General features: G+C 42.0%; 1 protein-coding gene across 4 annotated transcripts in view; it reads left to right on the plus strand.

Annotated features, from left to right (window-relative positions):
- The window catches only part of Musk (muscle associated receptor tyrosine kinase), a 94,208-nt gene extending 81,439 nt beyond the window's left edge, over positions 1-12,769 (plus strand). For all 4 annotated transcript variants that reach the window (XM_076564268.1, XM_076564270.1, XM_076564269.1 and 1 more), the window contains 4 exons: positions 4,970-5,168; positions 5,604-5,795; positions 7,213-7,361; positions 11,788-12,769. In XM_076564268.1, coding sequence (XP_076420383.1) covers positions 4,970-5,168; positions 5,604-5,795; positions 7,213-7,361; positions 11,788-12,470 — 1,223 coding nt within the window. In that variant the 3' untranslated portion in view covers positions 12,471-12,769. The remainder of the gene's footprint in view (positions 1-4,969; positions 5,169-5,603; positions 5,796-7,212; positions 7,362-11,787) is intronic.
- The last annotated feature ends 216 nt before the right edge of the window (positions 12,770-12,985 follow it).

Below are 12,985 nucleotides of genomic sequence, written 5' to 3' on the forward strand. Positions count from 1 at the left end.
TCTTGAGTCTTATTTTGAGAATTAGATGAAGTTCCCAGTCATGGCATCATTATCTATCTAGGTTAAAAACTATGTATTTTTTATTATTAGTCTTTATTCTTATCTTGAAGTCTCTCTCAGATTCAGTTGGTCTTTAATGTGATGTTTTATATATATATACACATCCTAAAAGGAGGTCTTGAGAGTGAATTCTTAAGGTGGTGAACATCACCTAAAAGTATTCTCTTACCACAATAACTGAGGTGAAATAGCACAATAGGAAGATCTTGAGTGACATCACATTTCTCTAACCAGCCTGTAGATGAAATTGCATATTTTCTAGCTTCTAGCTTGGAAAGCACATGGTTTAATGTGCCTGGCTATTTTTCTTGTAATTTTTTTTCCTGTCTGGGAAGAGGCTTTTAGACTTTTCTCTTTATTGGTGGTGTGTGTAGTAGAAATCCTGCCCAATGGTGTGCATCAGACATCTCTTTCTGGCTCCTTACTTAGGAGGTCCTGTTAGGAGCTTGAGATCAGGTCCGGTGGGGATGATGTCATAGAAGTCAGGGGTGCGGCTGAGATGTCTTTCTGATGTACAGAGCTGACCAATTGGTGCATGCTTAAAGCCCTCCTGTGGTTTTTCTCCACTTGCTGCAAGGCGAAGGCCAAATAACTCCCCTTGGCACAGGAGACCTTCTTATGACAATCTTAGACCTTCTTATGATAATCTCTGCACTAACTGTAGAAGTTCCCATCTGCAACAACGAAACTGTCAGGTGCACTTTGGGAGAAGTGCAACAGCTTGGCTCTGCCCCGGCACGTGTATTTCTTCGTTGTCAAACCTTGTTTCCCCACTATCACTCCATTCAGCTCTCGGCAGCCCCCCCCCCCAGCAGGAGTGTTGGTTTGGGGCCTATCAGGATGCAATAACAAAGCACACTAGAGGGAGCAGCTGATAAGCCACAGAAGTCTGCCGGGCGGTGGTGGCGCACGCCTTTAATCCCAGCACTCGGGAGGCAGAGGCAGGCGGATCTCTGTGAGTTCAAGGCCAGCCTGGGCTATCAAGTGAGTTCCAGGAAAGGCTCCAAAGCTACACAGAGAAATCCTGTCTCAAAAAACCAAAAAAAAAAAAAAAAAAAAAAAAAAAAAGCCACAGAAGTCTGTTGCTCAGAGTTCTGGAAGTTGGCTGTCCAGGATTAAGGCACAGGTGTATTTGGTGCTAGATGAGGATCATACACATGGCTGCCATAGACATAGCTTCAGACATCGCTATCTTCTCACCGTGACTCCACAAGGCAGATGGGAAGGGCTCTCAGACCCCTCTTATAAAGGCATAAGTCACATCTGGCTTTTCAGGAGGCAAATGCTCAGGCTAGAGTAGCTTTCTACTGGTGTTGCCTCTTCATTATTTACATCTAATTTAACTTTACATTAGAAGGCCCGCCTAGACCTGAACTGGTACTGCCCCTAATAGTTCACAAGTACTTGTTACTGTTCCCACAACGTCCTCTTGCATTTTTGTTGCTAATAATCTTAGCAATTGGTTTGTGCCTCCCTGGCAAGTAAGGCTACAACGCTCCTGTTTCCTAAGAATCATTAACAGTAATCAGTGTATGGATGAGCGAATACTTGGTGATCATAGGGAAAAGATAAAGATATAAAGTTTGTTAAAGAAAAATTAAGGATAGAAAGGAAATACAATGGAAATCTGATTGGGTCATTTGGTCCCAGACAAGTGATTGGCACATCTCTGGAGAAAACCAGAGCAACTTGTTCTTCTGAGCAACAATCAAAGAATCATAATAGAACTATCCAGAAAGGAAGAAATGTTTAAAACCACACAGAAGTACTACTGGTCAAACTATGCAAATTCTTGCATTTAAAAAAAAATCTTATAGAATGATCATGGATTAAAAAAACAACATTAAAATCTACTTTATAATAATTTAGTGCATGTTTGTGTGTATGTGAGTGTGGATGGGTGAGTGGACGGTTTTGTGTGTGTGTGTACACATGTGTTTATGGGTAGATGCACCTGTGTGCACAAATGTGGAGACTAGACATTGGTTTCTTCATCACTATCCACCTTATTTTTTAAGACAAAGACTCTCAATGATGCAGGTGCTCACTCATTGGCTAGCTGGGCCAGTCAGTGAGCTCTTGGACCAAGCTGTCTGTGCCCCTCCCCAGCACTGGGGTTACAAGTGCATGCCACCACATTTCACTTGGGTTCTGGAGATCCAAACTCCCTTCCTCATTCTTGTGTAGCAAAGGCTTTATCCACTGAACTAATTTTCTGATATTTTTTGAGAAAAAATTACCCATATATTTCCTGATTATGTCATATCAACTTTACAAATTATGTCATATTATCTCACATATTATATATAATACAAACAGCTCTGTAAAATCCACACATAAATAGACATTAATATGTATCTTTCAGTAAAGATTCCTTGTCGTATTTAGAATGAGGAGTTTGTTTAGCTGACTCTTTTAAGGCTTCCTTTGGATTGAAAAAGCTGGGGGTGACTGTGGACCAGTGTTAGAACTGCTGTGCCTTGATAAGGCACACTATCACTAATCCCATGCAGATGTTTACTGCTGTATTGAATGTTTTCCTGTCCCATATGCCTTCCTGAATCACAGCAGTGACCAAGCTTGACCTCTATAATCCAAAACCACTTGCTTAGTCACTGGTAGACAGGAGTGTTCACTATGCCCACTCCTAGACTAGAACTCATACATCAACACCCCTTATAACCTACACTTTCACGAATGCTGTGTTTCAAATGGCCTCTTGTATTAAAGGTTTTCTTTTGTTCAGCTGGCAGTAGTGAGCTGTCCCCACTTCAAACTAAGAAGGCAGACACAGACACTTCTTATAACCATCACTTGAAAAAAACGCCCTTTTCCAGTGTTGTTGGCTCCTGTTGAAATATAGTTTTCTTTTGTGTTTTTGATATTTTTATATGAATATCTTCCTGCTTGTGAAACCTGTATTCTCTTACTGTATTGGGATCAGTCAGCAATTCCTCACTTAGGCGCTTCTAAATCTCTGTCAGATAACTGGCGTGGCTTTCTCTTTCATGCTGATATTCCTGGGTTGCACCCTACCACAGTAGCTTCCTTAATGGGTTAAAAGTGTGTCCTCTAGATGGGACATATTGTGATAACTCGAATTTTACCTCTTCCAAGTCTCAAAGAGTATGTTTGACATTGCACAATTTTTTTTTAAGGGAATTTCTTGGTTACTTACAGGTCTACTCCTGTATATTTTTTATTCATATTTGGTAACAACTGTATTCCTATCATTTTCTCTGTGATTGCATAATTATGTTCTATGTTGTTTTCATTGATCTTTGAGTCTGTCGAGATAACCCTTCTTAATTGCTACATCTGTGGCTTTCTTGTCTTTTTCCAATTAAAATCCCACTCGTCAAACCATGTTCTAAATATTTAAACAACTGGGACCTTGACTCATCTCTGTCATTGTGGTATGTGTAGTCTCACTGAGTGGCTTCTGCTTGCATATGGGCATCGCTGTGTCCCATTTCTCTTTGTTCTCAAGAGCTACTGTTGCTTGTCTAAAGTCTCACATTCCAGTCACTCTCTTCCTCGTGTGAAACAGGAAAAGATAAAACCGTGAGTTTATCAATGAATACAACTTTAGCCAAATTTCATACATGCCATTAAGACTTTTGTTTTCTGACCTATACCAATGGTCACCTCTAACTTTTAAACCAAAAAAAGTTACAGATCTTTCTTTTTCTTAGTAGTCCTGTTGCATTTTATATAATCTCTCGCTATATGCATTTTGGGTGAGAGAACAGAGCTCTATAATTTATGCTTTTGAAATGTATTGAGGTTTATCTTTGTGGCCTAACACCAGCCACATCTGTCAGTCTTTCCCAGACGTTTGTTTGTTTTTTTGTTTGTTTGTTTTTAAAAGATGTATTTATGTATTATGTATACAGTGTTCTGCCTGCATGTATGCCTGCAAGCCAGAAGAGGACACCAGATCTCATTACAGATGGTTGTGAGCCACCATGTGGGTGCTGGGAATTGAACTCAGGACCTCTGCAAGAGCAGCCAGTGCTCTTAACCTCTGAGACATCTCTCCAGCCCATTCCCCAGATATTTGAAGAAACGATTTTCTCTTTTTAGGCTACAAAGTTGATTCTTAGCTGTCAAGACTGTTTTTGGTTATGCATAAAATATTCTGTTTCCATGTTTTTTTGTTTCTGTTTTTGTCTTTACTCACTCTACAAAGAAGGTTTCAAGGTATTCATAATAAGGTTGTTTAACTATGTCCACCGTGGACTTGCAAGCTGCATGCAGAGCAACACAGGTGTAGCATCTGCTGGTTTCCAGCACAAATGCAGATTTGACTTGTTTTTTGTTTTTTTTTCATCCCATTGGCATTTTTACATGGGAGTTTGATGAGAATTCAAGTTTTAGACGAATTGACTTCTGCTCCTTTATGTTCCAGTCGTTTCATTTTTCATCTTTTCCCATTACTTTTTATTATTTGTAAATCCACTATACCTCTCTCTCTCTCTCTCTCTCTCTCTCTCTCTCTCTCTCTCTCTCTCTCTCTCTCTCTCTCTCTCTCACACACACACACACACACACACACACCACAAAGACACAAGCTCAGCTCAGATGTTCCCACCTTCAGTCTCATTATGTGAAAATATTTTTAGTGCATAATTTAGTGCATATTTTGAGTGCTGTCAATCACAGATAGGACATAAGGAACCTAAGCCTGGGATTTGTATTTCTTTCAGAAAAGCATATTTCTCCCCTGAGTGTCCTCTTCCTTGCAAATGGACCTTATTGGAATCTTAATACTGGACTTTATAGACAGATAACCAAGGAGATCCTGATACATCATCATATTCTTAATGCTGTGGTAGTGAGTGCATCAGCTCAAAAATGATTCTTAAAGTTTCCAAAATAAGCAAAACGAACGATTGTTCCCTTGCAGCATTCCCACCAATCACGTCCTCCAAGCCAAGTGTGGACATTCCAAACCTGCCTTCCTCCACCTCGTCCTTCGCCGTCTCTCCCGCATACTCCATGACGGTCATCATCTCCATCATGTCCAGCTTTGCCCTCTTTGCTCTTCTTACCATCATGACTCTTTACTGCTGCCGAAGAAGGAAAGAGTGGAAAAATAAGAAAAGGTGAGATTCGAGTTGAAGTCCATCACGTAAAGTCATGCCTTGAAACCACACACTCAACTCTGGAATTGGGGGTTAGAAGAGGAGTGTCTGCCACACCACCCTTGCCTTCCTAACATCCATGCCCTGGCTTTAAAATTAGACACCCCTACCTTGAGCTTTAAAAAGGTCCCATGTACCAAAGTCAGTTTTAACAACAGAAAGAACTTAATCATTCGGGTGAAAATGGCTACTCCTGTATCCTGCCTTCTCCCACTGCTGCTGCTGATATAGAAGGTGACAAAAGGTGCCTCTTGACTGGAGACCAAGCCACGTACTTCATTGTTCTCAAGCCCAAGAGTCCTCAGCTAACTCAGTATTATATACTCTATGTATTTCTAACTGTCTTGAAGGATCTAGGTCAAAGGCCATTGTTAATCCCACCTCTCTCACCTGCAGAGAGTCAACAGCGGTGACCCTCACTACACTGCCTTCCGAGCTCTTACTGGACAGACTCCATCCCAACCCCATGTACCAGAGGATGCCGCTCCTTCTGAATCCCAAGTTGCTCAGCCTGGAGTATCCCAGGAATAACATTGAGTATGTCAGAGACATCGGAGAGGGAGCATTTGGAAGGGTCTTTCAAGCAAGGTAAAATCAACCATGAGGGGAAGGGAGGAGTCTCTGCTGAAAAATTACAGGATCATTAGACTGATCTACTCTGTCTAAAATTGTTATCAAGTTACTTAATTATCTATATCATTTGTTTGTATTGAATGCTGTTTTTGAAGGTTTTTTAATTTTTTAATTTACATGGGTTGGTGTTTTGCCTGCATGTATGTATGTGCATCATGTGGGTGCAGTGCCCTCAGAGACCAGAGGAGGACGTTGGATGCCCTGGAACTGGAGTTACAGATGGGTGTGAGCCACTGTGTGGGTCCTCAAAGCAGTCAGTGCTCTGAGCCATCTCTACTCCCACATGCTTTATTGTGACTCTTACTATCCCTCCCAGTCTTTACTAGGAAATAGTATACCTAGAAAGAATGTAGTTTGCTGCATTTAAATTAGTAATTTATAGGAAATTTAATATATATTTATATAAATTTAAAATCAATAAGCAGTTTGCAAGAAGTTGCTAGTAATTCAATCATATTTCCTTTCTAGAAAATTATTTCCTATACATTTTAGCCATAATTTCCTCCATTGTTTTGGTAATAATCCCTATTTACTTCCTTTTCTTCTTTCTACTGTCATTCTCTGCTTCATTTAAAGTTCCCTTTGAATTAGTGTTTCAAAACTCAGAATCTGACTTCTGTAGACGTTAAATAGACATTCAGAGAGTAACAAAACAGAAAGGGGAAATGTAAATATTCAAAAATCAGTGAGTTCAGGAAAGGGTTGTATATTACAGTCAATCATAGCCCATTTCTTGACTTGGTGTGAAATGGAATAAAATACCCACGCTGTGTGGACGCAGCTCCACAGACACAAAGCTGGGCAACAGGATATGGAGTTGGATTTAGTCACCAGTTGTCAGTCTTGTCCTTAAGCAGGCATAGCCCTGCTTCCATTTAAAGTAGTTTTGATATCGAGGTTTCATTTAAAGTGAAAAGTCTTACAAACTTACGGTGAGATTTGGCAAGAAGCAACTTTAGACTGCATGGGGAACATAAAAGCAGTCAGCCGTGACTCCACCCTCAAAGAATTTAGATTCGGGCTAATCAGTAGGGGATCACATAGGACATGTTAAGTCTCTCTCTCTCTCTCTCTCTCTGTGTGTGTGTGTGTGTGTGTGTGTGTGTGTGTGTGTATGTGTCCTCTAGTTGTTAAATAATACATTTAACATGTATGTTAAATTTTATATATTAACATAATTTATTTAAATAATCTATGTTGAAAATAACTAATGAATTTCCTAGTTGGCATAACGAAGTTTAAGCCTGACTTACTTTCATCTTCCTTCGGTTTGGGCTCCAGAAAAGGCTGCGTAAGCATGGTGGTGGGCTCTATAAATCTGAGTAAATATAACCATGGGGATAAACATCCCTGCCTTGGGTTTATCTCTCAGGGCTCCTGGCTTACTGCCTTACGAACCTTTCACTATGGTGGCCGTGAAGATGCTTAAGGAGGAGGCCTCCGCGGACATGCAAGCAGACTTTCAGAGGGAGGCAGCCCTCATGGCCGAGTTTGACAACCCCAACATCGTGAAGCTCTTAGGTATGAAAATATGACTGAAGGAAAACTGTTCCTCAGCAAGGAGGCTTTCTGAGCTTTCCTTCCTTGGTATCTCACTTATTTAGTCTGCTGTCTTTCTCGCCGATCAGTGGGACATGGCTCTCTCCTCCTTCCCTAGTTCAGCCTCTTCCCCTCCTTCCTGATGTTCCTTCTACCCCAGCTCTCAGGACGCTGTGCCTCACAGATACCTTTAACCCCATCACTTCCCACTGTCTCATCCCTGCTGTCTCTTCTCTGGTTAGAAAGTTTTCAAGTGTCTCCACATGAGATAAATTCCCTTGACACTAATTCACCATCACAGAATTTATTAAGGCCGAAAAGTATGTATAGCTCTTTTGCACATTTCATTTTTTCCTTAAACTAGAATATCATGATTTAAATCATATTTTGTTCATTTTTGTGTCCCCATTTCATCATAAATTTAACAAGTATTCGCTGAATAGTTTAAATAGTTACTTAGAAAGAAATAAACCTTTAACATTATCTGGCCTTGTTCAGCTTACATTCTTTTTGGGAGACAGCAGAAGTAAACATGTGTAAATGTGGCTTATATGCTTCTGATTTGTTTTAAAACTCCAAGTAAAGGGAGACTTTTTGGAACATGAGCTACTATCTTTGAAGACATCAGTGTGCAGGTGATATTTGTGTACGGACTTGGCCGAGGTAAGAGAATGGCAGTGTGGATAGATTGGAGAATGAGCCGCTCCTGCACGGGTCTCATGGCGAGCTTGGCTAGTGCTTAAAGAACACCAGACAGGGCTGGGAAGAGGGTGTGCTGTAAATAGTGTCCACTGTGCCAACATGAAGGCCTGCGTTTGGATTCCCTGAACCCACAGAAAGGCTGGGTATGGTGACACATGCCTGTGAATCCCAATACTGGGGAAGTAGAGAGGGGAGGATCCCTGGGACTTGAAGGCAGCCCACCTAGAGGGATTGGCAGGTGTAGTGATATATTGTGTACCCTAATAAACTTGCCTGGGGATCAGAGGACAGAGCCAGCCACTAGATTAGACATAGAGGCCAGGCAGTGGTGGCACACACCCTTAATTCTACCACTCCGGAGACAGAGAGCCATCTGGACCTCTGTGAGTTCAAGGCCACACTGGAAACAGAGCCAAGCAGTGGTGGCACACACCTTTAATCTCAGTACTGGGAAGCACACATGCCTTTAATTCCAGAAAGTGACATGGCTGGGCAGGGAAAGGTATATACGGTGTGAGGAAGCAGAAACTAAGGCAATTCAGCTGAGACCCTTTTGGATGAGGACTCAGAGACTTTCAGTCTGAGGAAACAGCATTGGCTGAGGAGTTGATGAGGTGAGGTTGGCTGTGGCTTGTTCTGTTTCTCTGATTTTTCAGCTTTCACCCCAGTATCTGGCTCTGGTTTTTTATATTAAAAGACCACCTAAGATTCGAGCAACAGGCAAGCTCCAGGATCAGTGAGAGACTCTGTCTCAGGAAAATAAGGTCGGCAGCAATTAAGGAAGACACTTGACATTGGTGTCTATATGCCATACACATCCATGTGCACACATCCTACCCACATGTACCCTTACACACAAACAGAAACATGTGTACATACACACAGAGAGAGAATAGAGAATAATAAGGTGATGGGGAGGGTTTGAGAGAGTTGTGTAAGACTAGATCCCATAGTAAATGCAGTGGGGTAGTTGGAAGATCCTGCAAGACCTTCACACAAAGAACTAAAGAATACTGAGACTGGGAGAAATAGTCTTCCTCAGGAAAGTGCTCACCAACTCTTATCTAATACCAGATGTTCGTCCCTGACAATATACATACAAGTAACATTATACAGATAAGACTGACCAGGTTGTATTTAGGAAAATATATATATATTTTCATATGCATGTAATAACAATTAATGAAAAGAGGCCATAAATTTGAAATGAATATATTTGAAAGTAAGGAGAGGGAAATGATGTAATTACAGTATGATCTCAAAAATTAAAGAAAAACCCCTGACTTATACTGTAAGTAAAATGGGAATCAAATGGAAAGTCTGAGCCGAGCAGTGCCAAGCCATGGCATGACGTGATTCACATTTTCCCCCAGAAGGCCTCTGTCTGGTTTGTTGAGTGGAATTGCAGGGGAGGCAGTGAAAACATGGAGACAGTGAATGGGGTCTTTCAGTATGCAAAAAAAGAAGATGTGGCACAGGTCAGGGAGATGTGGTGGGGTAATGAGAAGGTGTAGTCGGAGGGTTTCTCTGGTCCCACCAGGCCCCTATAGTCCCATGGCCCACTTATAAAATAATCACTCAGAAGCTTATATTAATTATAACTACTCTGCCATTAGCTCAGACTTATTACTGACTGTCTCTTACACTTAAATTAACCCACAATTCTTATTTATGTGTAGCCACATGGCTTGGTACCTTTTCTCAGTTCTGCCTTGTCATCTTGCTTCCTCTGTGTCTGGCTGGCGTCTCCTGACTCAGCCCTTCCTCTTCCAAGAATTCTCCTTGTCTGCTTATCCCACCTATACTTCCTGCCTGGCTACTGGCCAATCAGCATTTTATTTATCAACCAACCAGAGCAACACACATTCACAGCATACAGAATGACATTTCACAGCAAGAAGGGATGGGGGTCTGTGTGCAATTCGAAGGCAGAACCAAATAATTCCTAGAGAGCAAATGTGAATTGTGCAACAAGGAAGGGAGCCGAGGAGAAGGCCGCATGCTTTGTTTAGGTTTTGCTGAACTCTGGAGTGAGGATAGCAATGGGACATTCAAGGGTGGTGAGCCAGAACCATGCGGAAGAGCTGAGAATACATGCGGAAAGCCAGATCCCTCCTACTGCGTTGGTCTAAACTTCCTGCTCAACACTGATCAGGCTCAGAAAACATAGCAATAGAGCTATAGTGAGGTACTCAGAAGAGAAAGATGGCATTTTTTGCTTTTTAAATTTTGTATAACTTGAAAGCCTTTGACAATGATCCACAATGAGAACCGAACTGAGACACTTTTTTGTTGTTGTTGCAAACTAATTTGAACTATTCCTTAAAGTCTGGCTGTATTCATATGTGTGTCTGCAATTTTACAGCATTCTCTGTTCCTGGGGTTGATTCTGACTCAAGCCAGGTACAACACACTGACAATTGGTTACTGGGAAATGTGTTTCCTCATCACCAATAAGAGTTTCTTACCCAACAAGAACTAAGATTCATACTGCCTATAATAATTGGAGGTAGAAGAAGGATCAAGATTTCAAAGTCACAGTTGGCTCAAAGTGGATCTGAGGACAGCCACAAGACTATGTAACACACATGTACGCATGCTTGTGATGGCGCGCACACACACACACACACACACACACACACACTCAATTTTTTTCTTGAGAGGCATATGTTATCTTGAGCTTCCTAATGTAAGAATTCTTTCAAAACCAATTTAACTAGCATAACCCCAGTAAAGCCACCTGATGATACATATAAATGATTGTTGACAAGGACCCAAAGAAGATCGTGTAGGAGGGACAGTGAAATGTGACTGACATTTGATTTCCTCTTTAACGTATACACTGTCAGCTAAAATCCTTTGAATTACAAAGTAACTAGAAAAGGTCCTATTCCTTATTTCTCTTCTTTCTCTCATACTGAAACTTCTACTCTTTCCCTGAAAAACATAACAAATCTGACAATCTGTTTTTGTTGTGATGTGAAATTATGCCCATCAGATTTAATGGTACAAGCTCAGACATTTATTTCTCATGTATAGTAAGATGTTAAGGGTTTTCCAATGTCTTCCTGACACCATGTGTAAAACTCTGTGTGTGAACATTACTTTCTTTATAGACTGCACATCAAATGATAAGAATTTCAAACTCCTTTACTACAGCCACCGAAGGAGTTCCTCCTAGAATTTTGGATTATTTTCATGTTCTTCCTAAATGTGATAGATGTTTCTTGTTCTCATTCTTCAGAGAACTAAACAGAATGGTTATATCACACATTCCCAGCAAACACCCATTCCTGAACCCACTTACTGTACGTTACCTTATACTGCTCTCCAGATACCTGGTCAGTCGGAGGGATTTAAAGAAACAGGACACAGTCTCTCCATTCCAAGAGATGAAATGTTTGGGAAACATCTCCAAAACAATGAATGTGTACGAATTAAGGTGGTAGGTACTATGCATGAAGATAACAGAGGGAAAATGTAAGAATCAAGGGGTCAGGAACTGAGACACCCTAGAAAGAGAAGAAATACATCAAAATTTACCAGGTAACAGGAGATGTTTAAGAAAAGAAGTGGGGGTCACACTGTGACTCCCGCTGTCTCTAAAAAGTGGGACCCCATCTTTTCTGGTCTGGTCCTTTGATTTTGGAGTACTCTTTCCTTGTGGAAAGACTCAGCCTAACAAAGATAATTATTTTGATTGCAGGTGTATGTGCAGTAGGAAAGCCCATGTGCCTGCTCTTTGAATACATGGCCTACGGTGACCTCAATGAGTTCCTCCGAAGCATGTCCCCTCACACCATGTGCAGCCTCAGCCACAGCGACCTGTCCACGAAGGCTCGGATGTCCAGTCCCGGTCCTCCACCCCTGTCCTGTGCGGAACAGCTCTGCATTGCCAGGCAAGTGGCAGCCGGCATGGCCTACCTGTCAGAGCGCAAGTTTGTCCACCGGGACTTAGCCACCAGGAACTGCCTGGTTGGGGAGAACATGGTGGTGAAAATTGCAGACTTTGGCCTCTCCAGGAACATCTACTCCGCAGATTACTACAAAGCTAATGAAAACGACGCCATCCCTATCCGTTGGATGCCACCCGAGTCCATCTTCTACAACCGCTACACCACGGAGTCGGATGTGTGGGCCTATGGTGTGGTCCTCTGGGAGATCTTCTCCTACGGCCTGCAGCCCTACTATGGCATGGCCCATGAGGAGGTCATTTACTATGTGAGAGATGGCAACATCCTCTCCTGCCCTGACAACTGCCCCTTGGAACTGTACAACCTCATGCGCCTGTGTTGGAGCAAGCTGCCATCCGACAGACCCAGCTTCTGCAGTATCCACCGGATCCTGCAGCGCATGTGCGAGAGAGCAGAGGGAACGGTGGGAGTCTAGAGTTGACTGTGCTCAAACAACACCCAGTAGGCTCTTTTCAGACTGTGAGCTGAAGGATTTCAGACCGTGAGCTGGAGGATTCCTACGGCAGAGGTCGGGTAGGAACGGACAGGAAAGAGTTTAATGTAGATATCACGAACCAGCTGCTTGTTTGCCACAAGAAACAGATCGTGAAAAACCCGCAGTGTAGAAGAGTCTCATTGAAATAGGAGGTTGGAGACACGAGCTAGGAGAAGAAGGATGATTGCAGGTAGCTCTTTTCTCTCGCAGGGCAGTTCCTAATACATATTGTATAATGAGATTGCCTCTGGTTCCGTTCCTGCATCACCCCCCAGAGGGAGACTGCTGTGCTCGGTTGAATCCAAAGCCGGATGTGCAGCTTCGTTTTTTTTTTTTTTTTTTTTTTTTTTTTTTTTAGCTTCATTTTTGATGGAAGACATCCTGTCCATTGCAAAAACAGCGTGTCTCTGTGTACCTTTAGGGGAGGACAGAAATCTAAAGACAAGAACCATTCT

Source organism: Peromyscus maniculatus, chromosome 2, assembly GCF_049852395.1.
Source record: "Peromyscus maniculatus bairdii isolate BWxNUB_F1_BW_parent chromosome 2, HU_Pman_BW_mat_3.1, whole genome shotgun sequence".
In the NCBI taxonomy this organism is placed as follows: Eukaryota; Metazoa; Chordata; class Mammalia; order Rodentia; family Cricetidae; genus Peromyscus; species Peromyscus maniculatus.